The sequence below is a fragment of the Pseudophryne corroboree genome, chromosome 2 (assembly GCF_028390025.1).
Source record: "Pseudophryne corroboree isolate aPseCor3 chromosome 2, aPseCor3.hap2, whole genome shotgun sequence".
NCBI lineage: Eukaryota > Metazoa > Chordata > Amphibia > Anura > Myobatrachidae > Pseudophryne > Pseudophryne corroboree.
The window spans coordinates 6,006,851-6,032,189 of NC_086445.1; the positions used below are offsets into that span (position 1 = coordinate 6,006,851).

General features: G+C 53.5%; 1 protein-coding gene across 1 annotated transcript in view; it reads left to right on the top strand.

Annotated features, from left to right (window-relative positions):
* Window positions 1-25,339, top strand: part of LOC134988777 (transient receptor potential cation channel subfamily M member 2-like) — a 448,705-nt gene that overhangs the window by 44,735 nt on the left and 378,631 nt on the right. Inside the window, exons 3-4 of the mRNA XM_063950574.1 lie at window positions 8,442-8,642; window positions 22,962-23,064. Coding sequence (XP_063806644.1) covers window positions 8,442-8,642; window positions 22,962-23,064 — 304 coding nt within the window. The remainder of the gene's footprint in view (window positions 1-8,441; window positions 8,643-22,961; window positions 23,065-25,339) is intronic.

Consider the following 25,339-nt stretch of genomic DNA (forward strand, 5'->3'; position numbering starts at 1 on the left):
ACAGGTGGCAGCACATCACCTGGCTGCAGCAGTCTCTCCTGGTCTGTATACACAGGCGGCAGCACCTCACCTGGCTGCAGCAGTCTCTTCTGGTCTGTATACACAGGCGGCAGCACTTCACCTGGCTGCAGCAGTCTCTCCTGTACGGTATACACAGGCGGCAGCACTTCACCTGGCTGCAGCAGTCTCTCCTGTACGGTATACACAGGCGGCAGCACTTCACCTGGCTGCAGCAGTCTCTCCTGGTCTGTATACACAGGCGGCAGCACTTCACCTGGCTGCAGCAGTCTCTCCTGTACGGTATACACAGGCGGCAGCACTTCCCCTGGCTGCAGCAGTCTCTCCTGGTCTGTATACACAGGCGGCAGCACTTCACCTGGCTGCAGCAGTCTCTCCTGTACGGTATACACAGGCGGCAGCACTTCACCTGGCTGCAGCAGTCTCTCCTGGTCTGTATACACAGGCGGCAGCACTTCACCTGGCAGCAGCAGTCTCTCCTGGTCTGTATACACAGGTGGCAGCACTTCACCTGGCTGCAGCAGTCTCTCCTGGTCTGTATACACAGACGGCAGCACTTCACCTGGCTGCAGCAGTTTCTCCTGGTCTGTATACACAGACGGCAGCACTTCACCTGGCTGCAGCAGTTTCTCCTGGACTATGTACACAGGCGGCAGCACTTCACCTGACTGCAGCAGTCTCTCCTGGTCTGTATACACAGGCGGCAGCACTTCACCTGGCTGCAGCAGTCTCTCCTGGTCTGTATACACAGACGGCAGCACTTCACCTGGCTGCAGCAGTCTCTCCTGGTCTGTATACACTATACACAGGTGGCAGCACTTCACCTGGCTGCAGCAGTTTCTCCTGGACTATGTACACAGGCGGCAGCTCCTCACCTGGCTGCAGCAGTCTCTCCTGGTCTGTGGCCCTCATTCCGAGTTGTTCGCTCGTTCTTTTTCATCGCATCGCAGTGAAAATCCGCTTAGTACGCATGCGCAAAGTTCGCACTGCGACTGCGCCAAGTAACTTTACTATGAAGAAAGTATTTTTACTCACGGCTTTTTCTTCGCTCCGGCGATCGTAATGTGATTGACAGGAAATGGGTGTTACTGGGCGGAAACACGGCGTTTCAGGGGCGTGTGGCTGAAAATGCTACCGTTTCCGGAAAAAACGCAGGAGTGGCCGGAGAAACGGTGGGAGTGCCTGGGCGAACGCTGGGTGTGTTTGTGACGTCAACCAGGAACGACAAGCACTGAAATGATCGCACAGGCAGAGTAAGTCTGGAGCTACTCAGAAACTGCTAAGTAGTTAGTAATCGCAATATTGCGAATACATCGGTCGCAATTTTAAGAAGCTAAGATTCACTCCCAGTAGGCGGCGGCTTAGCGTGTGTAACTCTGCTAAATTCGCCTTGCGACCGATCAACTCGGAATGAGGGCCTGTATACACAGGCGGCAGTACTTCACCTGGCTGCAGCAGTTTCTCCTGGACTGTATACACAGGCGGCAGCACTTCACCTGGCTATAGCAGTCTCTCCTGGTCTGTATACACAGGTGGCAGCACTTCACCTGGCTGCAGCAGTTTCTCCTGGACTGTATACACAGGCGGCAGCACTTCACCTGGCTGCAGCAGTCTCTCCTGGTCTGTATACACAGGCGGCAGCTCCTCACCTGGCTGCAGCAGTCTCTCCTGGTCTGTATACACAGGCGGCAGCACTTCACCTGGCTGCAGCAGTCTCTCCTGGTCTGTATACACAGGCGCAGCACCTCACCTGGCTGCAGCAGTCTCTCCTGGTCTGTATACACAGGCGGCAGCACATCACCTGGCTGCAGCAGTGTCTCCTGGTCTGTATACACAGGTGGCAGCACTTCACCTGGCTGCAGCAGTCTCTCATGGTCTGTATACACAGGCGGCAGCACTTCACCTGACTGCAGCAGTCTCTCCTGGTCTGTATACACAGGCGGCAGCACTTCACCTGGCTGCAGCAGTGTCTCCTGGTCTGTATACACAGGTGGCAGCACTTCACATGGCTGCAGCAGTCTCTCCTGGTCTGTATACACAGGCGGCAGCACTTCACCTGACTGCAGCAGTCTCTACTGGTCTGTATACACAGGTGGCAGCACATCACCTGGCTGCAGCAGTCTCTCCTGGTCTGTATACACAGGTGGCAGCACTTCACCTGGCTGCAGCAGTCTCTCCTGGTATGTATACACAGGCGGCAGCACTTCACCTGGCTGCAGAAATCTCTCCTGGTCTGTACACACAGGTGGCAGCACTTCACCTGGCTGCAGCAGTCTCTCCTGGTCTGTATACACAGGCGGAAGCACTTCACCTGGCTGCAGCAGTCTCTCCTGGACTGTATACACAGGCGGCAGCACCTCACCTGGCTGCAGCAGTCTCTCCTGGTCTGTATACACAGGCGGCAGCACTTCACCTGGCTGCAGCAGTCTCTCCTGGTCTGTATACACAGGCGGCAGCACTTCACCTGACTGCAGCAGTCTCTCCTGGTCTGTATACACAGGCGGCAGCACATCACCTGGCTGCAGCAGTCTCTCCTGGTCTGTATACACAGGTGGCAGCACTTCACCTAGCTGCAGCAGTCTCTCCTGGTCTGTATACACAGGCGGCAGCACCTCACCTGGCTGCAGCAGTCTCTCCTGGTCTGTATACACAGGCAGCAGCTCATCACCTTGCTGCAGCAGTCTCTCCTGGACTGTATACACAGGTGGCAGCACCTCACCTGGCTGCAGCAGTCTCTCCTGGTCTGTAAACACAGGCGGCAGCACTTCACCTGGCTGCAGCAGTCTCTCCTGGTCTGTATACACAGGTGGCAGCACTTCACCTGGCTGCAGCAGTCTCTCCTGGTCTGTATACACAGTCGGCAGCACCTCACCTGGCTGCAGCAGTCTCTCCTGGTCTGTATACACAGGCGGCAGCACATCACCTGGCTGCAGCAGTCTCTCCTGGTCTGTAAACACAGGCGGCAGCACTTCACCTGTCTGCAGCAGTCTCTCCTGGTCTGTATACACAGGCGGCAGCACTTCACCTGGCTGCAGCAGTCTCTCCTGGTCTGTATACACAGGCGGCAGCACCTCACCTGGCTGCAGCAGTCTCTCCTGGTCTGTATACACAGGCGGAAGCACCTCACCTGGATGCAGCAGTCTCTCCTGGTCTGTATACACAGGCGGCAGCACTTCACCTGGCTGCAGCAGTCTCTCCTGGTGTGTATACACAGGCGGCAGCACTTCACCTGGCTGCAGCAGTCTCTCCTGGTCTGTATACACAGGCGGCAGCACTTCACCTGGCTGCAGCAGTATCTCCTGGTCTGTATACACACAGGCGGCAGCACTTCACCTGGCTGCAGCAGTATCTCCTGGTCTGTATACACACAGGCGGCAGCACTTCACCTGGCTGCAGCAGTATCTCCTGGTCTGTATACACACAGGCGGCAGCACTTCACCTGGCTGCAGCAGTCTCTCCTGGTCTGTATACACAGGCAGCAGCACCTCACCTGGCTGCAGCAGTCTCTCCTGGTCTGTATACACAGGCGGCAGCACTTTACCTGGCTGCAGCAGTCCCACCTAGTCTGTATACACAGGCAGCAGCACTTCACATGGCTGCAGCAGTCTCTCCTGGTCTGTATACACAGACGGAAGCACTTCACCTGGCTGCAGCAGTCTCTCCTGGACTGTATACACAGGCGGCAGCACCTCACCTGGCTGCAGCAGTCTCTCCTGGTCTGTATACACAGGCAGCAGCTCATCACCTTGCTGCAGCAGTCTCTCCTGGACTGTATACACAGGTGGCAGCACCTCACCTGGCTGCAGCAGTCTCTCCTGGTCTGTAAACACAGGCGGCAGCACTTCACCTGGCTGCAGCAGTCTCTCCTGGTCTGTATACACAGGTGGCAGCACTTCACCTGGCTGCAGCAGTCTCTCCTGGTCTGTATACACAGTCGGCAGCACCTCACCTGGCTGCAGCAGTCTCTCCTGGTTTGTATACACAGGCGGCAGCACTTCACCAGGCTGCAGCAGTCTCTCCTGGTCTGTATACACAGGCGGCAGCACATCACCTGGCTGCAGCAGTCTCTCCTGGTCTGTAAACACAGGCGGCAGCACTTCACCTGTCTGCAGCAGTCTCTCCTGGTCTGTATACACAGGCGGCAGCACTTCACCTGGCTGCAGCAGTCTCTCCTGGTCTGTATACACAGGCGGCAGCACCTCACCTGGCTGCAGCAGTCTCTCCTGGTCTGTATACACAGGCGGAAGCACCTCACCTGGATGCAGCAGTCTCTCCTGGTCTGTATACACAGGCGGCAGCACTTCACCTGGCTGCAGCAGTCTCTCCTGGTGTGTATACACAGGCGGCAGCACTTCACCTGGCTGCAGCAGTCTCTCCTGGTCTGTATACACAGGCGGCAGCACTTCACCTGGCTGCAGCAGTATCTCCTGGTCTGTATACACACAGGCGGCAGCACTTCACCTGGCTGCAGCAGTATCTCCTGGTCTGTATACACACAGGCGGCAGCACTTCACCTGGCTGCAGCTGTCTCTCCTGGTCTGTATACACAGGCGGCAGCACTTCACATGGCTGCAGCAGTCTCTCCTGGTCTGTATACACAGACGGAAGCACTTCACCTGGCTGCAGCAGTCTCTCCTGGACTGTATACACAGGCGGCAGCACCTCACCTGGCTGCAGCAGTCTCTCCTGGTCTGTATACACAGGCGGCAGCACTTCACCTGGCTGCAGCAGTCTCTCCTGGTCTGTATACACAGGCGGCAGCACATCACCTGGCTGCAGCAGTCTCTCCTGGTCTGTATACACAGGCGGCAGCACTTCACCTGGCTGCAGCAGTCTCTCCTTGTCTGTATACACAGGCAGCAGCACCTCACCTGGCTGCAGCAGTCTCTCCTGGTCTGTATACACAGGTGGCAGCATATCACCTGGCTGCAGCAGTCTCTCCTGGTCTGTATACACAGGCGGCAGCACTTCACCTGGCTGCAGTAGTCTCTCCTGGTCTGTATACACAGGCGGCAGCACTTCACCTGGCTGCAGCAGTCTCTCCTGGTCTGTATACACAGGCGGCAGCACTTCACCTGGCTGCAGCAGTATCTCCTGGTCTGTATACACACAGGCGGCAGCACCTCACCTGGCTGCAGCAGTCTCTCCTGGTCTGTATACACAGGCGGCAGCATGTCACCTGGCTGCAGCAGTCTCTCCTGGTCTGTATACACAGGCGGCAGCACTTCACCTGGCTGCAGTAGTCTCTCCTGGTCTGTATACACAGGCGGCAGCACTTCACCTGGCTGCAGCAGTCTCTCCTGGTCTGTATACACAGGCGGCAGCACTTCACCTGGCTGCAGCAGTCTCTCCTGGTCTGTATACACAGGCGGCAGCACATCACCTGGCTGCAGCAGTCTCTCCTGGTCTGTATACACAGGCGGCAGCACTTCACCTGGCTGCAGCAGTCTCTCCTGGTCTGTATACACAGGCGGCAGCACTTCACCTGACTGCAGCAGTCTCTCCTGGTCTGTATACACAGGTGGCAGCATATCACCTAGCTGCAGCAGTCTCTCCTGGTCTGTATACACAGGCGGCAGCACTTCACCTGGCTGCAGTAGTCTCTCCTGGTCTGTATACACAGGCGGCAGCACTTCACCTGGCTGCAGCAGTCTCTCCTGGTCTGTATACACAGGCGGCAGCACTTCACCTGGCTGCAGCAGTCTCTCCTGGTCTGTATACACACAGGCGGCAGCACCTCACCTGGCTGCAGCAGTCTCTCCTGGTCTGTATACACAGGCGGCAGATGTCACCTGGCTGCAGCAGTCTCTCCTGGTCTGTATACACAGGCGGCAGCACTTCACCTGGCTGCAGCAGTCTCTACTGGTCTGTATACACAGGCGGCAGCACTTCACCTGACTGCAGCAGTCTCTCCTGGTCTGTATACACAGATGGCAGCACTTCACCTGGCTGCAGCAGTCTCTCCTGGTCTGTATACACAGGCGGCAGCACTTCAACTGGCTGCAGCAGTCTCTCCTGGACTGTATACACAGGCTGCAGCACCTCACCTGGCTGCAGCAGTCTCTCCTGGTCTGTATACACAGGCGGCAGCACTTCACCTGGCTGCAGCAGTCTCTCCTGGTCTGTATACACAGGTGGCAGCACTTCACCTAGCTGCAGCAGTCTCTCCTGGTCTGTATACACAGGTGGCAGCACATCACCTGGCTGCAGCAGTCTCTCCTGGTCTGTATACACAGGCGGCAGCACTTCACCTGACTGCAGCAGTCTCTCCTGGTCTGTATACACAGGCGGCAGCACATCACCTGGCTGCAGCAGTCTCTCCTGGTCTGTATACACAGGTGGCAGCACCTCACCTGGCTGCAGCAGTCTCTCCTGGTCTGTATACACAGGCAGCAGCACATCACCTGGCTGCAGCAGTCTCTCCTGGTCTTTATAAACAGGCAAAAGCACTTCACCTGACTGCAGCAGTCTCTCCTGGTCTGTATACACAGGCGGCAGCACTTCACCTGGCTGTAGCAGTCTCTCCTGGTTTGTATACACAGGTAGCACTTCACCTGACTGCAGCAGTCTCTCCTGGTCTGTATACACAGGCGGCAGCACTTCACCTGGCTGCAGCAGTCACTCCTGGTCTGTATACACAGGTAGCACTTCACCTGGCTGCAGCAGTCTCTCCTGGTCTGTATACACAGGTGGCAGCACGTCACCTGGCTGCAGCAGTCTCTCCTGGTCTGTATACACAGGCGGCAGCACTTCACCTGGCTGCAGCAGTCTCTCCTGGTCTGTATACACAGGCGGCAGCACTTCACCTGGCTGCAGCAGTCTCTCCTGGTCTGTATACACAGGCGGCAGCACGTCACCTGGCTGCAGCAGTCTCTCCTGGTCTGTATACACAGGCGGCAGCACTTCACCTGGCTGCAGCAGTCTCTCCTGGTCTGTATACACAGTCAGCAGCACTTCACCTGGCTGCAGCATTCTCTCCTGGTCTGTATACACAGGTGGCAGCACTTCACCTGGCTGCAGCAGTCTCTCCTGGTCTGTATACACAGTCAGCAGCACTTCACCTGGCTGCAGCATTCTCTCCTGGTCTGTATACACAGGTGGCAGCACTTCACCTGGCTGCAGCAGTCTCTGCTGGTCTGTATACACAGGTGGCAGCACTTCACCTGGCTGCTGCAGTCTCTCCTGGTCTGTATACACAGGCGGCAGCACTTCACCTGGCTGCAGCAGTCTCTCCTGGTCTGTATACACAGGCGGCAGCACTTCACCTGGCTGCAGCAGTCTCTCCTGGTCTGTATACACAGGCGGCAGCACTTCACCTGACTGAAGCAGTCTCTCCTGGTCTGTATACACAGGCGGAAGCACTTCACCTGGCTGCAGCAGTCTCTCCTGGTCTGTATACACAGGTGGAAGCACTTCACCTGGCTGCAGCAGTCTCTCCTGGTCTGTATACACAGGCGGCAGCACTTCACCTGGCTGCAGCAGTCTCTCCTGGTCTGTATACACAGGCGGCAGCACTTCACCTGACTGCAGCAGTCTCTCCTGGTCTGTATACACAGGAGGTAGCACATCACCTGGCTGCAGCAGTCTCTCCTGGTCTGTATACACAGGTGGAAGCACTTCACCTGGCTGCAGCAGTCTCTCCTGGTCTGTATACACAGGCGGCAGCACTTCACCTGGCTGCAGCAGTCTCTCCTGGTCTGTATACACAGGCAGCAGCACCTCACCTGGCTGCAGCAGTCTCTCCTGGTCTGTATACACAGGCGGCAGCACTTCACCTGGCTGCAGCAGTCTCTCCTGGTCTGTATACACAGGCGGCAGCACTTCACCTGGCTGCAGCAGTCTCTCCTGGTCTGTATACACAGGCGGCAGCACTTCACCTGACTGCAGCAGTCTCTCCTGGTCTGTATACACAGGCGGCAGCACTTCACCTGGCTGCAGCAGTCTCTCCTGGTCTGTATACACAGGCGGCAGCACTTCACCTGGCTGCAGCAGTCTCTCCTGGACTGTCTCCACTCTGCAGCCATTAGGTGCGCTCACACCTCCTATTACTTCTCTGTGCAGTTGTATCCCCCCAGCCCCACACAGAATTTATGGCCCACTACTGCCACCATATACTGTATTAGGTTAATAAGGGATTATACAGCTGATACACATGATCTGTCTTATATTATTTTTTATAACAAGTATGTAATTAGGAAGCAGAAAGACATGTGATAAAATTGCAGGTTAGAGATGAGGATTTGTGTCAGAAGACAAATGATGGAAGAAGATGGTAACTGTGACATTACTACTGAAGCTGAGATAATGATGACAGGGAGAGGATAATGCTGGGTGATATTTTCTTGGTCTCCTCAGGATATAGATGTATCTGCTTTATTTTCCTGTAACCCATTTCCCCAATGTCCACATTGTCCTTTCTGCAGACCATATATAACTCCATGTGTAATAACACCCCATGTGTCATCGTGGAAGGATCCGGGCGTGTGGCAAACATCATCTCAGAGGTGGCAAATCTTAGTTCTTCCAAAATCACCATTTCCCTCATCAAGGAGAAACTGCAGAACTATTTCCAGGAGTCGTACGACACCTTCACCGAAACTCAGATTATCACCTGGACCAAGAGAGTGAGTCACAGACACCTTTTATATTCATTCTATTATATCCATAATGATAACATGTACATACCCAGCATAATGTACTGTATATACTTGTGAAAAAAGATTCACACGCCGTTTCTTGTAGCAGATTGGCGTGATGGAGGTACTGTTGTGTGGCCACGCCCCTTCCTTCTGAGACCACACCCCTTTTTTTACATGCGCTGTCCATTTTGTAAAATATATGAGGGTGTAGATTTATAGTTTGCAGGGGGGTGATAACACCCTAGCACCGGCGCTGGATGGAGATAAAGGACCAATCAACCAGCTCCTGTCATTTCTCAGACCCAGCCTGTGACATGGCAGCTAGCAGCTCATTGGATGGGGCTTTATCACTCTCCAAGGCTTAGTAAATAGAGCCCTGAGTGAGGAGAGGGAAGCTGCGGCATCTGAGCACTACCTCAGGGATTTGGCACCTGATGAGCGCTGTGCGGTCTCCTCTGAGGTAAGTGACTGGTGGAGCAGAGCTACGATTACCGGGGCTTGGACGGTGTGTCGCTGCTTGTGTGAGGAGACATCCGGCGCTGGAGACTCTCTGGAAGTCAGAGGCGGGGCTCCCTTCTGTGGACTGACAGGACGCTGTGCTGGAACCGCCCCAAAACCTTCCCCTTCCTGGTGAGCTGGGGGGCTGGAGACCCTGTACTGGCACAGTCCTGTCAGTGTGCAGTGTGATCAGTCCTGTCAGTGTGCGGTGTGATCAGGGCTGTCAGTGTGCAGTGTGATCAGTTCTGTCAGTGTGCAGTGTGATCAGGGCTGTCAGTGTGCCGTGTGATCAGGGCTGTCCGTGTGCCGTGTGATCGGGGCTGTCAGTGTGCAGTGTGATCGGGGCTGTCAGTGTGCAGTGTGATCAGTTCTGTCAGTGTAGAGTGTGATCAGGGCTGTCAGTGTGCGGTGTGATCAGGGCTGTCAGTGTGCAGTGTGATCAGGGCTGTCAGTGTGCAGAGTGATCAGTTCTGTCAGTGTGCAGTGTGATCAGTTCTGTCAGTGTGCGGTGTGATCGGGGCTGTCAGTGTGCGGTGTGATCGGGGCTGTCAGTGTGCGGTGTGATCGGGGCTGTCAGTGTGCGGTGTGATCAGGGCTGTCAGTGTGTGGTGTGATCAGGGCTGTCAGTTTGCAGTGTGATCAGGGCTGTCAGTGTGCGGTGTGATCAGGGCTGTCAGTTTGCAGTGTGATCAGGGCTGTCAGTGTGCAGTGTGATCGGGGCTGTCAGTGTGCGGTGTGATCAGTTCTGTCAGTGTGCGGTGTGATCAGGGCTGTCAGTGTGCGGTGTGATCGGGGCTGTCAGTGTGCGGTGTGATCAGGGCTGTCAGTGAGCGGTGTGATCGGGGCTGTCAGTGTGCGGTGTGATCAGGGCTGTCAGTGTGCGGTGTGATCAGGACTGTCATGTGCGGTGTGATCAGGGCTGTCAGTGTGCGGTGTGATCAGGGCTGTCAGTGTGCGGTGTGATCGGGTCTGTCAGTGTGCAGTGTGATCGGGTCTGTCAGTGTGCAGTGTGATCGGGGCTGTTAGTGTGCAGTGTGATCGGGTCTGTCAGTGTGCAGAGTGATCAGGGCTGTCAGTGTGTTGTGTGATCAGTCCTGTCAGTGTGTGGTGTGATCAGTCCTGTCAGTGTGCAGTGTGATCAGGGCTGTCAGTGTGCCGTGTGATCAGGGCTGTCAGTGTGCCGTGTGATCGGGTCTGTCAGTGTGCCGTGTGATCGGGGCTGTCAGTGTGCCGTGTGATCGGGGCTGTCAGTGTGCCGTGTGATCGGGGCTGATCGGGGCTGTCAGTGTGCAGTGTGATCAGGGCTGTAAGTGTGCGGAGTGATCGGGGCTGTCAGTGTGCGGAGTGATCAGGGCTGTCAGTGTGCCGTGTGATCGGGGCTGTCAGTGTGCGGAGTGATCGGGGCTGTCAGTGTGCGGAGTGATCGGGGCTGTCAGTGTGCGTTGTGATCGGGGCTGTCAGTGTGCGGTGTGATCAGGGCTGTCAGTGTGATCAGGGCTGTCAGTGTGCAGTGTGATCAGGGCTGTCAGTGTGCAGTGTGATCAGGGCTGTCAGTGTGCGGTGTGATCGGGGCTGTCAGTGTGCGGTGTGATCGGGGCTGGCAGTGTGCAGAGTGATCAGGGCTGTTAGTGTGCGGTGTGATCGGGGCTGTCAGTGTGCGGTGTGATCGGGGCTGTCAGTGTGCGGTGTGATCGGGGCTGTCAGTGTGCGGAGTGATTAGGGCTGTCAGTGTGCGGTGTGATCAGGACTGTCAGTGTGCGGCGTGATCGGGGCTGTCAGTGTGCGGTGTGATCGGGGCTGTCAGTGTGCGGTGTGATCAGGGCTGTCAGTATGCTGTGTGATCAGGGCTGTCAGTGTGCAGTGTGATCAGGGCTGTCAGTGTGCAGTGTGATCATGGCTGTCAGTGTGCGGTGTGATCAGGGCTGTCAGTGTGCGGTGTGATCAGGGCTGTAAGTGTGCAGTGTGATCAGGGCTGTCAGTGTGCGGTGTGATCGGGGCTGTCAGTGTGCGGTGTGATCAGGTCTGTCAGTGTGCGGTGTGATCAGGACTGTCAGTGTGCGGTGTGATCAGGTCTGTCAGTGTGCGGTGTGATCAGGACTGTCAGGGTGCAGAGTGATCAGGGCTGTCAGTGTGCGGTGTGATCGGGGCTGTCAGTGTGCGGTGTGATCGGGGCTGTCAGTGTGCAGAGTGATCAGGGCTGTCAGTGTGCAGTGTGATCAGGGCTGTCAGTGTGCGGTGTGATCGGGGCTGTCAGTGTGCGGTGTGATCAGGGCTGTCAGTGTGCAGTGTGATCGGGGTTGTCAGTGTGCGGTGTGATCGGGGCTGTCAGTGTGCGGTGTGATCGGGGCTGTCAGTGTGCGGAGTGATCGGGGCTGTCGGTGTGATCAGGGCTGTCAGTGTGCAGTGTGATCGGGGTTGTCAGTGTGCGGTGTGATCAGGGCTGTCAGTGTGCGGTGTGATCGGGGCTGTCAGTGTGCGGTGTGATCGGGGCTGTCAGTGTGCGGTGTGATCGGGGCTGTCAGTGTGCGGAGTGATCGGGGCTGTCAGTGTGCGGTGTGATCGGGGCTGTCAGTGTGCGGTGTGATCGGGGCTGTCAGTGTGCAGTGTGATCGGGGCTGTCAGTGTGCGGAGTGATCGGGGCTGTCGGTGTGATCAGGGCTGTCAGTGTGCAGTGTGATCGGGGTTGTCAGTGTGCGGTGTGATCAGGGCTGTCAGTGTGCGGTGTGATCAGGGCTGTCAGTGTGCGGTGTGATCGGGGCTGTCAGTGTGCGGTGTGATCGGGGCTGTCAGTGTGCGGAGTGATCGGGGCTGTCAGTGTGCGGTGTGATCGGGGCTGTCAGTGTGCGGTGTGATCGGGGCTGTCAGTGTGCGGAGTGATCGGGGCTGTCAGCGTGCGGTGTGATCGGGGCTGTCAGTGTGCGGTGTGATCGGGGCTGTCAGTGTGCGGAGTGATCAGGGCTGTCAGTGTGCGGTGTGATCGGGGCTGTCAGTGTGCGGTGTGATCGGGGCTGTCAGTGTGCGGTGTGATCGGGGCTGTCAGCATGCGGTGTGATCAGGGCTGTCAGCGTGCGGTGTGATCGGGGCTGTCAGTGTGCGGAGTGATCGGGGCTGTCAGTGTGCGGTGTGATCGGGGCTGTCAGTGTGCGGAGTGATCAGGGCTGTCAGTGTGCGGTGTGATCGGGGCTGTCAGCGTGCGGTGTGATCGGGGCTGTCAGTGTGCGGTGTGATCGGGGCTGTCAGTGTGCGGTGTGATCGGGGCTGTCAGTGTGCGGAGTGATCGGGGCTGTCAGTGTGCGGTGTGATCGGGGCTGTCAGTGTGCGGTGTGATCGGGGCTGTCAGTGTGCGGAGTGATCGGGGCTGTCAGTGTGCGGTGTGATCGGGGCTGTCAGTGTGCGGTGTGATCAGGGCTGTCAGCATGCGGTGTGATCAGGGCTGTCAGTGTGCGGTGTGATCGGGGCTGTCAGTGTGCGGAGTGATCGGGGCTGTCAGTGTGCGGTGTGATCGGGGCTGTCAGTGTGCGGAGTGATCAGGGCTGTCAGTGTGCGGTGTGATCGGGGCTGTCAGCGTGCGGTGTGATCGGGGCTGTCAGTGTGCGGTGTGATCGGGGCTGTCAGTGTGCGGTGTGATCGGGGCTGTCAGTGTGCGGAGTGATCGGGGCTGTCAGTGTGCGGTGTGATCGGGGCTGTCAGTGTGCGGTGTGATCGGGGCTGTCAGTGTGCGGAGTGATCGGGGCTGTCAGTGTGCGGTGTGATCGGGGCTGTCAGTGTGCGGTGTGATCGGGGCTGTCAGTGTGCGGAGTGATCGGGGCTGTCAGTGTGCGGTGTGATCGGGGCTGTCAGTGTGCGGTGTGATCGGGGCTGTCAGCATGCGGTGTGATCAGGGCTGTCAGTGTGCGGTGTGATCGGGGCTGTCAGTGTGCGGTGTGATCAGGGCTGTCAGTGTGCGGTGTGATCGGGGCTGTCAGTGTGCGGTGTGATCGGGGCTGTCAGTGTGCGGTGTGATCGGGGCTGTCAGTGTGCGGAGTGATCGGGGCTGTCAGTGTGCGGTGTGATCGGGGCTGTCAGTGTGCGGTGTGATCGGGGCTGTCAGTGTGCGGAGTGATCGGGGCTGTCAGTGTGCGGTGTGATCGGGGCTGTCAGTGTGCGGTGTGATCGGGGCTGTCAGCGTGCGGTGTGATCAGGGCTGTCAGTGTGCGGTGTGATCAGGGCTGTCAGCGTGCGGTGTGATCAGGGCTGTCAGCGTGCGGTGTGATCAGGGCTGTCAGCGTGCGGTGTGATCAGGGCTGTCAGCGTGCGGTGTGATCAGGGCTGCCAGTACATGATATAGGAGTAGAGGAGCAGACATGGGGTTGATTCCGACTTGATCGTAGCTGTACTAAATTTGGCACATCTATGATCAGGCACTCAGACATGTGGGGGGACGCCCAGCACAGGGATAGTGCGCCCCACATGTCAGTCCCCGCCCCATCGCTGAAGTACAAAAACATTGCACAGCAACAATGCTTTTGTACTTCAATAGTAGCTCCCAGCCGGCGCAGCTCCTGTGCTGGCAGGAGCTACTCATTGCTGCCTGGGTCGCAGCGGCTGCGTGTGACATCACTCAGCCGCTGCGGCCCACCCCCCACACGGTCCATCCACCCCTGCACTGGCCGGACCACGCCCACAAAACGGCAGCCAAACACCGCCGTGCCGGCCCCTCCTACCCAGCAACCGCATCTGCCTGTCAATCAGGCAGAGGCAATCGCTAGGCAACGACAGCTGTTGGCTGTCAGCCATGCACCGGCGCACTGCAGCACCATCACATGTGCACTTCTGACCTGATCGCTGCGCTACGACAAACAGTAGCGAGCGATGAGGTCAGAATGACCCCCATTATCTGAGGTACTATAATAACCTGCAGGGGATATTAGTAGAACGTAAGCTCCTAGGCTTTATGTGGATAAGATGACACCCCCCAAATAATAGACATCTCCCTCAGGAACATCAGGGACTACATAGCTATTACTCAGGCTGTGACTAGAACAACGAGGTGCAAAGCTGTCCACACAGGGAGTAATAACTGCGTGATTGGAACGTGTCGCAGTCTCTTGTTCCTTTCCAAGAGGAAATAGGTCAATCAGGAAATTATATCCATCCTACAGTAAGTGCTCCTCACACAGTTATATACTCCTCACATGTAGACTAGCGCAGCGGAAGTAACCACACGTGGAGTAATGAGGTGTAACGTCAGTAAGTGCTCCTCGCACAGTTATATACTCCTCACATGTAGACTAGCGCAGCGGAAGTATCCACACGTGGAGTAATGAGGTGTAACGTCAGTAAGTGCTCCTCGCACAGTTATATACTCCTGACATGTAGACTAGCGCAGCGGAAGTAACCACACGTGGAGTAATGAGGTGTAACGTCAGTAAGTGCTCCTCACACAGTTATATACTCCTGACATGTAGACTAGCGCAGCGGAAGTATCCACACGTGGAGTAATGAGGTGTAACGTCAGTAAGTGCTCCTCACACAGTTATATACTCCTGACATGTAGACTAGCGCAGCGGAAGTATCCACACGTGGAGTAATAAGGTGTAACGTCAGTAAGTGCTCCTCACACAGTTATATACTCCTGACATGTAGACTAGCGCAGCGGAAGTATCCACACGTGGAGTAATGAGGTGTAACGTCAGTAAGTGCTCCTCACACAGTTATATACTCCTGACATGTAGACTAGCGCAGCGGAAGTAACCACACGTGGAGTAATGAGGTGTAACGTCAGTAAGTGCTCCTCACACAGTTATATACTCCTGACATGTAGACTAGCGCAGCGGAAGTAACCACACGTGGAGTAATGAGGTGTAACGTCAGTAAGTGCTCCTCAAAGAGTTATATACTCCTGACATGTAGACTAGCGCAGCGGAAGTATCCACACGTGGAGTAATAAGGTGTAACGTCAGTAAGTGCTCCTCACACAGTTATATACTCCTGACATGTAGACTAGCGCAGCGGAAGTATCCACACGTGAAGTAATGAGGTGTAATGTCAGTAAGTGCTCCTCACACAGTTATATACTCCTGACATGTAGACTAGCGCAGCGTAAGTATCCACACGTGGAGTAATGAGGTGTAACGTCAGTAAGTACTCCTCGCACAGTTATATACTCCTGACATGTAGACTAGCGCAGCGTAAGTATCCACACGTGGAGTAATGAGGTGTAATAGTCAGTAAGTGCTCCTCACAGAGTTATATACTCCTGACATGTAGACTAGCGCAGCGGAAGTATCCACACGTGGAGTAATGAGGTGTAATGTCAGTAAGTGCTCCTCACACAGTTATATACTCCTGACATGTAGACTAGCGCAGCGGAAGTAACCACACGTGGAGTAATGAGGTGTAACGTCAGTAAGTGCTCCTCGCACAGTTATATACTCCTGACATGTAGACTAGCGCAGCGGAAGTAACCACACGTGGAGTAATGAGGTGTAACGTCAGTAAGTGCTCCTCACACAGTTATATACTCCTGACATGTAGACTAGTGCAGCGGAAGTATCCACACGTGGAGTAATGAGGTGTAACGTCAGTATGTGCTCCTCACACAGTTTTATACTCCTGACATGTAGACTAGCGCAGCGGAAGTATCCACACGTGGAGTAATGAGGTGTAACGTCAGTAAGTGCTCCTCATACAGTTATATACTCCTGACATGTAGACTAGCGCAGCGGAAGTAACCACACGTGGAGTAATGAGGTGTAACGTCAGTAAGTGCTCCTCGCACAGTTATATACTCCTGACATGTAGACTAGCGCAGCGGAAGTATCCACACGTGGAGTAATGAGGTGTAACGTCAGTAAGTGCTCCTCATACAGTTATATACTCCTGACATGTAGACTAGCACAGCGGAAGTAACCACACGTGGAGTAATGAGGTGTAACGTCAGTAAGTGCTCCTCATACAGTTATATACTCCTGACATGTAGACTAGCGCAGCGGAAGTATCCACACGTGGAGTAATGAGGTGTAACAGTCAGTAAGTGCTCCTCACACAGTTATATACTCCTGACATGTAGACTAGCGCAGCAGAAGTAACCACACGTGGAGTAATGAGGTGTAACGTCAGTAAGTGCTCCTCACACAGTTATATACTCCTGACATGTAGACTAGCGCAGCGTAAGTAACCACACGTGGAGTAATGAGGTGTAACGTCAGTAAGTGCTCCTCACACAGTTATATACTCCTGACATGTAGACTAGCGCAGCGGAAGTAACCACACGTGGAGTAATGAGGTGTAACGTCAGTAAGTGCTCCTCACACAGTTATATACTCCTGACATGTAGACTAGCGCAGCGGAAGTAACCACACGTGGATTAATGAGGTGTAACGTCAGTAAGTGCTCCTCACACAGTTATATACTCCTGACATGTAGACTAGCGCAGCGGAAGTAACCACACGTGGAGTAATGAGGTGTAACGTCAGTAAGTGCTCCTCACACAGTTATATACTCCTGACATGTAGACTAGCGCAGCGGAAGTAACCACACGTGGAGTAATGAGGTGTAACGTCAGTAAGTGCTCCTCACACAGTTATATACTCCTGACATGTAGACTAGCGCAGCGGAAGTAACCACACGTGGAGTAATGAGGTGTAACGTCAGTAAGTGCTCCTCACACAGTTATATACTCCTGACATGTAGACTAGCGCAGCGGAAGTAACCACACGTGGAGTAATGAGGTGTAACGTCAGTAAGTGCTCCTCACACAGTTATATACTCCTGACATGTAGACTAGCACAGCAGAAGTAACCACACGTGGAGTAATGAGGTGTAACGTCAGTAAGTGCTCCTCATACAGTTATATACTCCTGACATGTAGACTAGCACAGCGGAAGTAACCACACGTGGAGTAATGAGGTGTAACATCAGTAAGTGCTCCTCGCACAGTTATATACTCCTGACATGTAGACTAGCGCAGCGGAAGTAACCACACGTGGAGTAATGAGGTGTAACATCAGTAAGTGCTCCTCACACAGTTATATACTCCTGACATGTAGACTAGCGCAGCGGAAGTATCCACACGTGGAGTAATGAGGTGTAACGTCAGTAAGTGCTCCTCACACAGTTATATACTCCTGACATGTAGACTAGCGCAGCGGAAGTATCCACACGTGGAGTAATGAGGTGTAACGTCAGTAAGTGCTCCTCACACAGTTATATACTCCTGACATGTAGACTAGCGCAGCGGAAGTATCCACACGTGGAGTAATGAGGTGTAACGTCAGTAAGTGCTCCTCACACAGTTATATACTCCTGACATGTAGACTAGCGCAGCGGAAGTAACCACACATGGAGTAATGAGGTGTAACGTCAGTAAGTGCTCCTCACACAGTTATATACTCCTGACATGTAGACTAGCGCAGCGGAAGTAACCACACGTGGAGTAATGAGGTGTAACGTCAGTAAGTGCTCCTCGCACAGTTATATACTCCTGACATGTAGACTAGCGCAGCGGAAGTAACCACACGTGGATTAATGAGGTGTAACGTCAGTAAGTGCTCCTCACACAGTTATATACTCCTGACATGTAGACTAGCGCAGCGGAAGTAACCACACGTGGAGTAATGAGGTGTAACGTCAGTAAGTGCTCCTCACACAGTTATATACTCCTGACATGTAGACTAGCGCAGCGGAAGTATCCACACGTGGAGTAATGAGGTGCAACGTCAGTAAGTGCTCCTCACACAGTTATATACTCCTGACATGTAGACTAGCGCAGCGGAAGTATCCACACGTGGAGTAATGAGGTGTAACGTCAGTAAGTGCTCCTCACACAGTTATATACTCCTGACATGTAGACTAGCGCAGCGGAAGTATCCACACGTGGAGTAATGAGGTGTAACGTCAGTAAGTGCTCCTCACACAGTTATATACTCCTGACATGTAGACTAGCGCAGCGGAAGTAACCACACGTGGAGTAATGAGGTGTAACGTCAGTAAGTGCTCCTCACACAGTTATATACTCCTGACATGTAGACTAGCGCAGCGGAAGTAACCACACGTGGAGTAATGAGGTGTAACGTCAGTAAGTGCTCCTCACACAGTTATATACTCCTGACATGTAGACTAGCGCAGCGGAAGTATCCACACGTGGAGTAATGAGGTGTAACAGTCAGTAAGTGCTCCTCGCACAGTTATATACTCCTGACATGTAGACTAGCGCAGCGGAAGTAACCACACGTGGAGTAATGAGGTGTAACATCAGTAAGTGCTCCTCACACAGTTATATACTCCTGACATGTAGACTAGCGCAGCGGAAGTAACCACACGTGGAGTAATGAGGTGTAACGTCAGTAAGTGCTCCTCACACAGTTATATACTCCTGACATGTAGACTAGCGCAGCGGAAGTAACCACACGTGGAGTAATGAGGTGTAACAGTCAGTAAGTGCTCCTCACACAGTTATATACTCCTGACATGTAGACTAGCGCAGCGGAAGTATCCACACGTGGAGTAATGAGGTGTAACGTCAGTAAGTGCTCCTCACACAGTTATATACTCCTGACATGTAGACTAGCGCAGCGGAAGTAACCACACGTGGAGTAATGAGGTGTAACGTCAGTAAGTGCTCCTCACACAGTTATACACTCCTGACATGTAGACTAGCGCAGCGGAAGTATCCACACGTGGAGTAATGAGGTGTAACGTCAGTAAGTGCTCCTCGCACAGTTATATACTCCTACATGTAGACTAGCGCAGCGGAAGTAACCACACGTGGAGTAATGAGGTGTAACGTCAGTAAGTGCTCCTCACACAGTTATATACTCCTGACATGTAGACTAGCGCAGCGGAAGTAACTACACGTGGAGTAATGATGTGTAACGTCAGTAAGTGCTCCTCACACAGTTATATACTCCTGACATGTAGACTAGCGCAGCGGAAGTATCCACACGTGGAGTAATGAGGTGTAACGTCAGTAAGTGCTCCTCACACAGTTATATACTCCTGACATGTAGACTAGCGCAGCGGAAGTATCCACACGTGGAGTAATGAGGTGTAACGTCAGTAAGTGCTCCTCACACAGTTATATACTCCTGACATGTAGACTAGCGCAGCGGAAGTAACCACACGTGGAGTAATGAGGTGTAACGTCAGTAAGTGCTCCTCGCACAGTTATATACTCCTGACATGTAGACTAGCGCAGCGGAAGTATCCACACGTGGAGTAATGAGGTGTAACGTCAGTAAGTGCTCCTCACACAGTTATATACTCCTGACATGTAGACTAGCGCAGCGGAAGTAACCACACGTGGAGTAATGAGGTGTAACGTCAGTAAGTGCTCCTCACACAGTTATATACTCCTGACATGTAGACTAGCGCAGCGGAAGTAACCACACGTGGAGTAATGAGGTGTAACGTCAGTAAGTGCTCCTCGCACAGTTATATACTCCTGACATGTAGACTAGCGCAGCGGAAGTAACCACACGTGGAGTAATGAGGTGTAACGTCAGTAAGTGCTCCTCACACAGTTATATACTCCTGACATGTAGACTAGCGCAGCAGAAGTATCCACACGTGGAGTAATGAGGTGTAACGTCAGTAAGTGCTCCTCACACAGTTATATACTCCTGACATGTAGACTAGCGCAGCGGAAGTATCCACACGTGGAGTAATGAGGTGTAACGTCAGTAAGTGCTCCTCACACAGTTATATACTCCTCACATGTAGACTAGCGCAGCGGAAGTATCCACACGTGGAGTAATGAGGTGTAACGTCAGTAAGTGCTCCTCGCACAGTTATATACTCCTGACATGTAGACTAGCGCAGCGGAAGTATCCACACGTGGAGTAATGAGGTGTAACGTCAGTAAGTGCTCCTCGCACAGTTATACACTCCTGACATGTAGACTAGCGCAGCGGAAGTAACCACACGTGGAGTAATGAGGTGTAACGTCAGTAAGTGCTCCTCGCACAGTTATATACTCCTGACATGTAGACTAGCGCAGCGGAAGTAACCACACGTGGAGTAATGAGGTGTAACGTCAGTAAGTGCTCCTCACACAGTTATATACTCCTGACATGTAGACTAGCGCAGCGGAAGTATCCACACGTGGAGTAATGAGGTGTAACGTCAGTAAGTGCTCCTCACACAGTTATATACTCCTGACATGTAGACTAGCGCAGCGGAAGTAACCACACGTGGAGTAATGAGGTGTAACGTCAGTAAGTGCTACTCACACAGTTATATACTCCTGACATGTAGACTAGCGCAGCGGAAGTAACCACACGTGGAGTAATGAAGTGTAACGTCAGTAAGTGCTCCTCGCACAGTTATATACTCCTACATGTAGACTAGCGCAGCGGAAGTAACCACACGTGGAGTAATGAAGTGTAACGTCAGTAAGTGCTCCTCACACAGTTATATACTCCTGACATGTAGACTAGCGCAGCGGAAGTATCCACACGTGGAGTAATGAAGTGTAACGTCAGTAAGTGCTCCTCACACAGTTATATACTCCTGACATGTAGACTAGCACAGCGGAAGTATCCACACGTGGAGTAATGAGGTGTAACGTCAGTAAGTGCTCCTCACACAGTTATATACTCCTGACATGTAGACTAGCGCAGCAGAAGTATCCACACGTGGAGTAATGAGGTGTAACAGTCAGGAGCTTCCATTACACCAGCGATTCACGTGAGCGCTCATCTCAGCATTTATATAATGAACTATGGGCCTATTTCAGATCTGATCGCTGGGCTGCGTTTTTTGCTGTCTGACAAATAGTCGCCGTCTACAGGAGGAGTGTACTGTATTTTCGCTGTGAAAGTGTGCGATCGCATGTTGTGTAGCAGAGCTGCTAAACCCCAGTGTGTGCAGTGTGTGCAGTGTGTGCAGTGTGTGCGCAGCCCAGGACTTACTCTTCCAGTGTGATAGAATCCTGCTGATCGGGGCGGCGCTGACGTCAGACACCCTTCCTGAAAACGCCTGGACACGCCTGCGTGTTCCCAAACACTCCCTGAAAACGGTCAGTTACCACCCACATACGCCCTCTTCCTGTCACTCTCCTTGTGAACGCCCGTGTGAATAGATCCTTCGCACCATCCTGTCGCTGGCCGGTGATGCCCGTTGTAGCTGTCCGATGCAACTGCGCATTGCGGCTCATGGCGCCTGCGCAGTTCAGATCTGATCGCCCGCTGAGCGAAAACGCACAGCAGTGATCAGATCTGAATGACCCCCTTTGTGTGCAGATTGTAAGAGACTAAGGGGGACATTTACTAAGCAGTGATAAGAGTGGAGAAGTGCCCATGGCAACCAATCAGCACTGAAGTAACATCTATAATTTGCATACTATAAAATGATGCAGAGCTGCTGATTGGTTGATGTGGAAATATCTCCAATGGCTCACTTCTCCGCTCTTATCACTGCTTAGTAAATGTACCCCGTAGACTGATTGCTAGCGATAGTTCCCTGCACGTGACGCTGGATACAATTCTACCGTAGTCCGGGTTACTGGCTGAATTGTTTGGTTGAGATTGAAGACATATCTATACAAAGTGTCATGTTAAGGGGTTGGGGCTGGGAGACTGGCGCTAGGAATCCCTGTGATCAGCAAACCGACCCCGGGATCCCGGCAGCAGAATGCCAGGGGGGGGGGGGGGGGGGTGTAACGAGCGAGTGGGAATAGTGTGAGAGGCGACATTTCCTCACAAGATGCCGGTATAATAGGATTGTAGCCTTTGTCTGATGGGTACTGTTATAAGGAGTAACACTGTATATGTGTCAGGAAAGTTGTTACTTACAGCTTCCGTCACGGCCCCTTCCTCTCCAGCAATTTGTAGACTCATAAAGCCATAGTCTACTGTGAATGCGCAGGTCCCCGAGAACATGACGCCCACGCCTTATTCCCGGGTACATCTCCAGTGCGCATGCACAAATCCCTCGGAAATGGCAGCGGCAGCCATTTTCCAAGTGATTTCTGCCCGCACTGTAGGTCCATTGCCGTGGGACTCCGGTGGAGTAAGTGTACTCTGTGGGTGCTGTGTGGCCCCACCCCCCGGACCCAGGGGCCCGTCACACGACACCCATTATAGAAACACCTATGTCACTTATTCTGCACAGAACATCCAGTGAGGAATATAGGGGGGTCATTCCGAGTTGTTCGCTCGCAAGCTGTTTTTAGCAGCATTGCACACGCTAAGCCGCCGCCTACTGGGAGTGAATCTTAGCATAGTAAAATTGCGAACGAAAGATTCGCAATATTGCGAAAAGACATCTCTGTGCAGTTTCTGAGTAGCTCCAGACTTACTCGGCATCTGCGATTAGTTCAGTCAGTGTCGTTCCTGGTTTGACGTCACAAACACACCCAGCGTTCGCCCAGCCACTCCTCCGTTTCTCCAGCCACTCCCGCGTTTTTCCCAGAAACGGTAGCGTTTTTTCCCACACGCCCATAAAACGGCCAGTTTCCGCCCAGAAACACCCACTTCCTGTCAATCACATTCCGATCACCAGAACGAAGAAAAAGCCGTGAGTAAAATACCGAACTTCATAGCAAATTTACTTGGCGCAGTCGCAGTGCGAACATTGCGCATGCGCACTAAGCGGAAAATCGCTGCGATGCGATGAAATTTACCGAGCGAACAACTCGGAATGACCACCATAATCCAGTACATGGAATTCCTGCTGCTTGTTGTTCATTCTCTGCTATTGGGCTCTTACATTTACCTCACGGAACCAGGACAGCGGGTTCATCCAAGCCCAGTAAGAGGGGAAGGTATCCTGTGACTGTACTTACCTGGGTGTTACACACTTACTGTATGTCCTCTCATCCCACAGATACAGGATATTGTCTGCATGGGATCTCTGCTGACCATCCTCCGGGAAGAGAAAGATGGAGGCCAAGGAATGGACGTGGCCATGCTGCAAGCTGTGCTGAGAGGTCAGAGGGTGGGGCGGGTTTATTAGAGGACTACCATACATAGAGGTCTCCATATAGTGATCTTAGAGCTTCTTATAGAGAGAGGCGTCTCATCATTACTGGTCCTCACAGTTGGACTGGCGCTCAGGTGTGCAATGAAATCCCTGGTGGCCACACTCCGGGTGTAATTTACATGTGGTTGTTTGATATTCTGCGCATTCGGCGGCTACACATGTGCAGTATGGGTCTGTGACGTTGGACGCAGATCGGCAGCCGACTGTCGGTGATTTACATATCGCCAACATTCCAGGGAAGTGATGAGGCCAGGATGTCCATCATACTACAGAGATTTCCTGACCTCTTTGTTAGATCTATAGCCAGAGCCGGCCCTAACCAATATGATGCCCTAGGTGAGATTTTGGCTGGTGCCCCCTAGCACCACCGCTAGTACCGCCTCTGACCTTGCACCTCTTTCCCAGCACCATCACCCCTCACCCATAGCAGTCCTTGTACCCCCTATATTTTAAATAGGAACAGTTCGCACATTTGGCGCACAGCCCAATTACGCCACACAGTACTGCAACTTTATTCAGATTTTATCTTGCGATAGTGTCCATAATTCATATTACATCCCACAGTAGTATCACTTTACCTTATAAACGTTACTCCTCACAGTAGAGCTCCTTATTCACATTACATCACACTGAATTGCTCCTTATTCACATTACACCACACCCTATTGCTCTTTATTCACATTAGACAACACAGTAGTGCCCTTTCTATACGCAACGCAGGGCCGTTTCTAGCCAATTTGGCTCCCAGTGCGAGATTTCAAAAAGGCGCCCCCCCCCCATTGCTATAAAAAAAATTGCGTGCCCCCCCCCCCCCCCCCCCCCCACATACCTATAAAAAGAAAAAGCATGCGCGCGCCTTAGGCGCGCGCTCCTGGCATGGGGGTGTGGCCTGAATAAAATGGGCGTGGTCTCGTTAAAGTGGGCTTTGCTTCGTCTGATATCACGCCCACCACAGGGGAAAAAAATAAAAAAGTCCCCATTTTACAAAGTGCGGCAGGCAGGTATCCCCACTTTACACAGCATGGCAGGTAGGTGTCCCCATTTTACACAGTACGCAGGCAGGTGTCCCCATTTTACAAAGTGCGGCAGGCAGGTATCCCCACTTTACACAGCATGGCAGGCAGGTGTCCCCATTTTACACAGCACGGCAGGCAGGTATCCCCATTTTACACAGCATGGCAGGCAGGTGTCCCCATTTTACACAGCACGGCAGGCAGGTGTCCCCATTTTACACAGTATGGCAGGCAGGTATCCCCATTTTACACAGTGCGGCAGGCAGGTGTCCCCATTTTACACAGTGCGGCAGGCAGGTGTCCCCATTTTACACAGTATGGCAGGCAGGTATCCCCATTTTACACAGTGCGGCAGGCAGGTGTCCCCATTTTACACAGTGCGGCAGGCAGGTATCCCCATTTTACACAGTGCGGCAGGCAGGTGTCCCCATTTTACACAGTGCGGCAGGCAGGTGTCCCCATTTTACACAGTGCGGCAGGCAGGTGTCCCCATTTGACACAGTGCGGCAGGCAGGTGTCCCCATTTTACACAGTGCGGCAGGCAGGTGTCCCCATTTTACAATGTGCTGCAGGCAGGTATCCCCATTTTACACAGTGCGGCAGGCAGGTGTCCCCATTTTACACAGTGCGGCAGGCAGGTGTCCCCATTTTACACAGTGCGGCAGGCAGGTGTCCCCATTTTACAATGTGCTGCAGGCAGGTATCCCCATTTTACACAGTGCGGCAGGCAGGTGTCCCCATTTTACACAGTGCGGCAGGCAGGTGTCCCCATTTTACACAGTGCGGCAGGCAGGTGTCCCCATTTTACAATGTGCTGCAGGCAGGTATCCCCATTTTACACAGTGCGGCAGGCAGGTGTCCCCATTTTACACAGTGCGGCAGGCAGGTGTCCCAATTTTACACAGTGCGGCAGGCAGGTGTCCCCATTTTACAATGTGCTGCAGGCAGGTATCCCCATTTTACACAGTGCGGCAGGCAGGTGTCAAGTGGGGAGGGGAGGGGGAGAGAGAGAGAGATAGAGATACTACTTACATCTTCCCGCTCTTCGGGTCTGGCCGCCTCACGTCCCTCGCGCCGGCCGCCTCCTCCTTCCAGGCTTATCTCCTCTCCTCCCTCTTCCCGAGCGCTCCTGCTCGGGGGGCGGTGCTTCGCGGAATGACGCGTTTGCGTAGTGACGTCACGACGCAAACGCGTCATTTGCGAAACTCC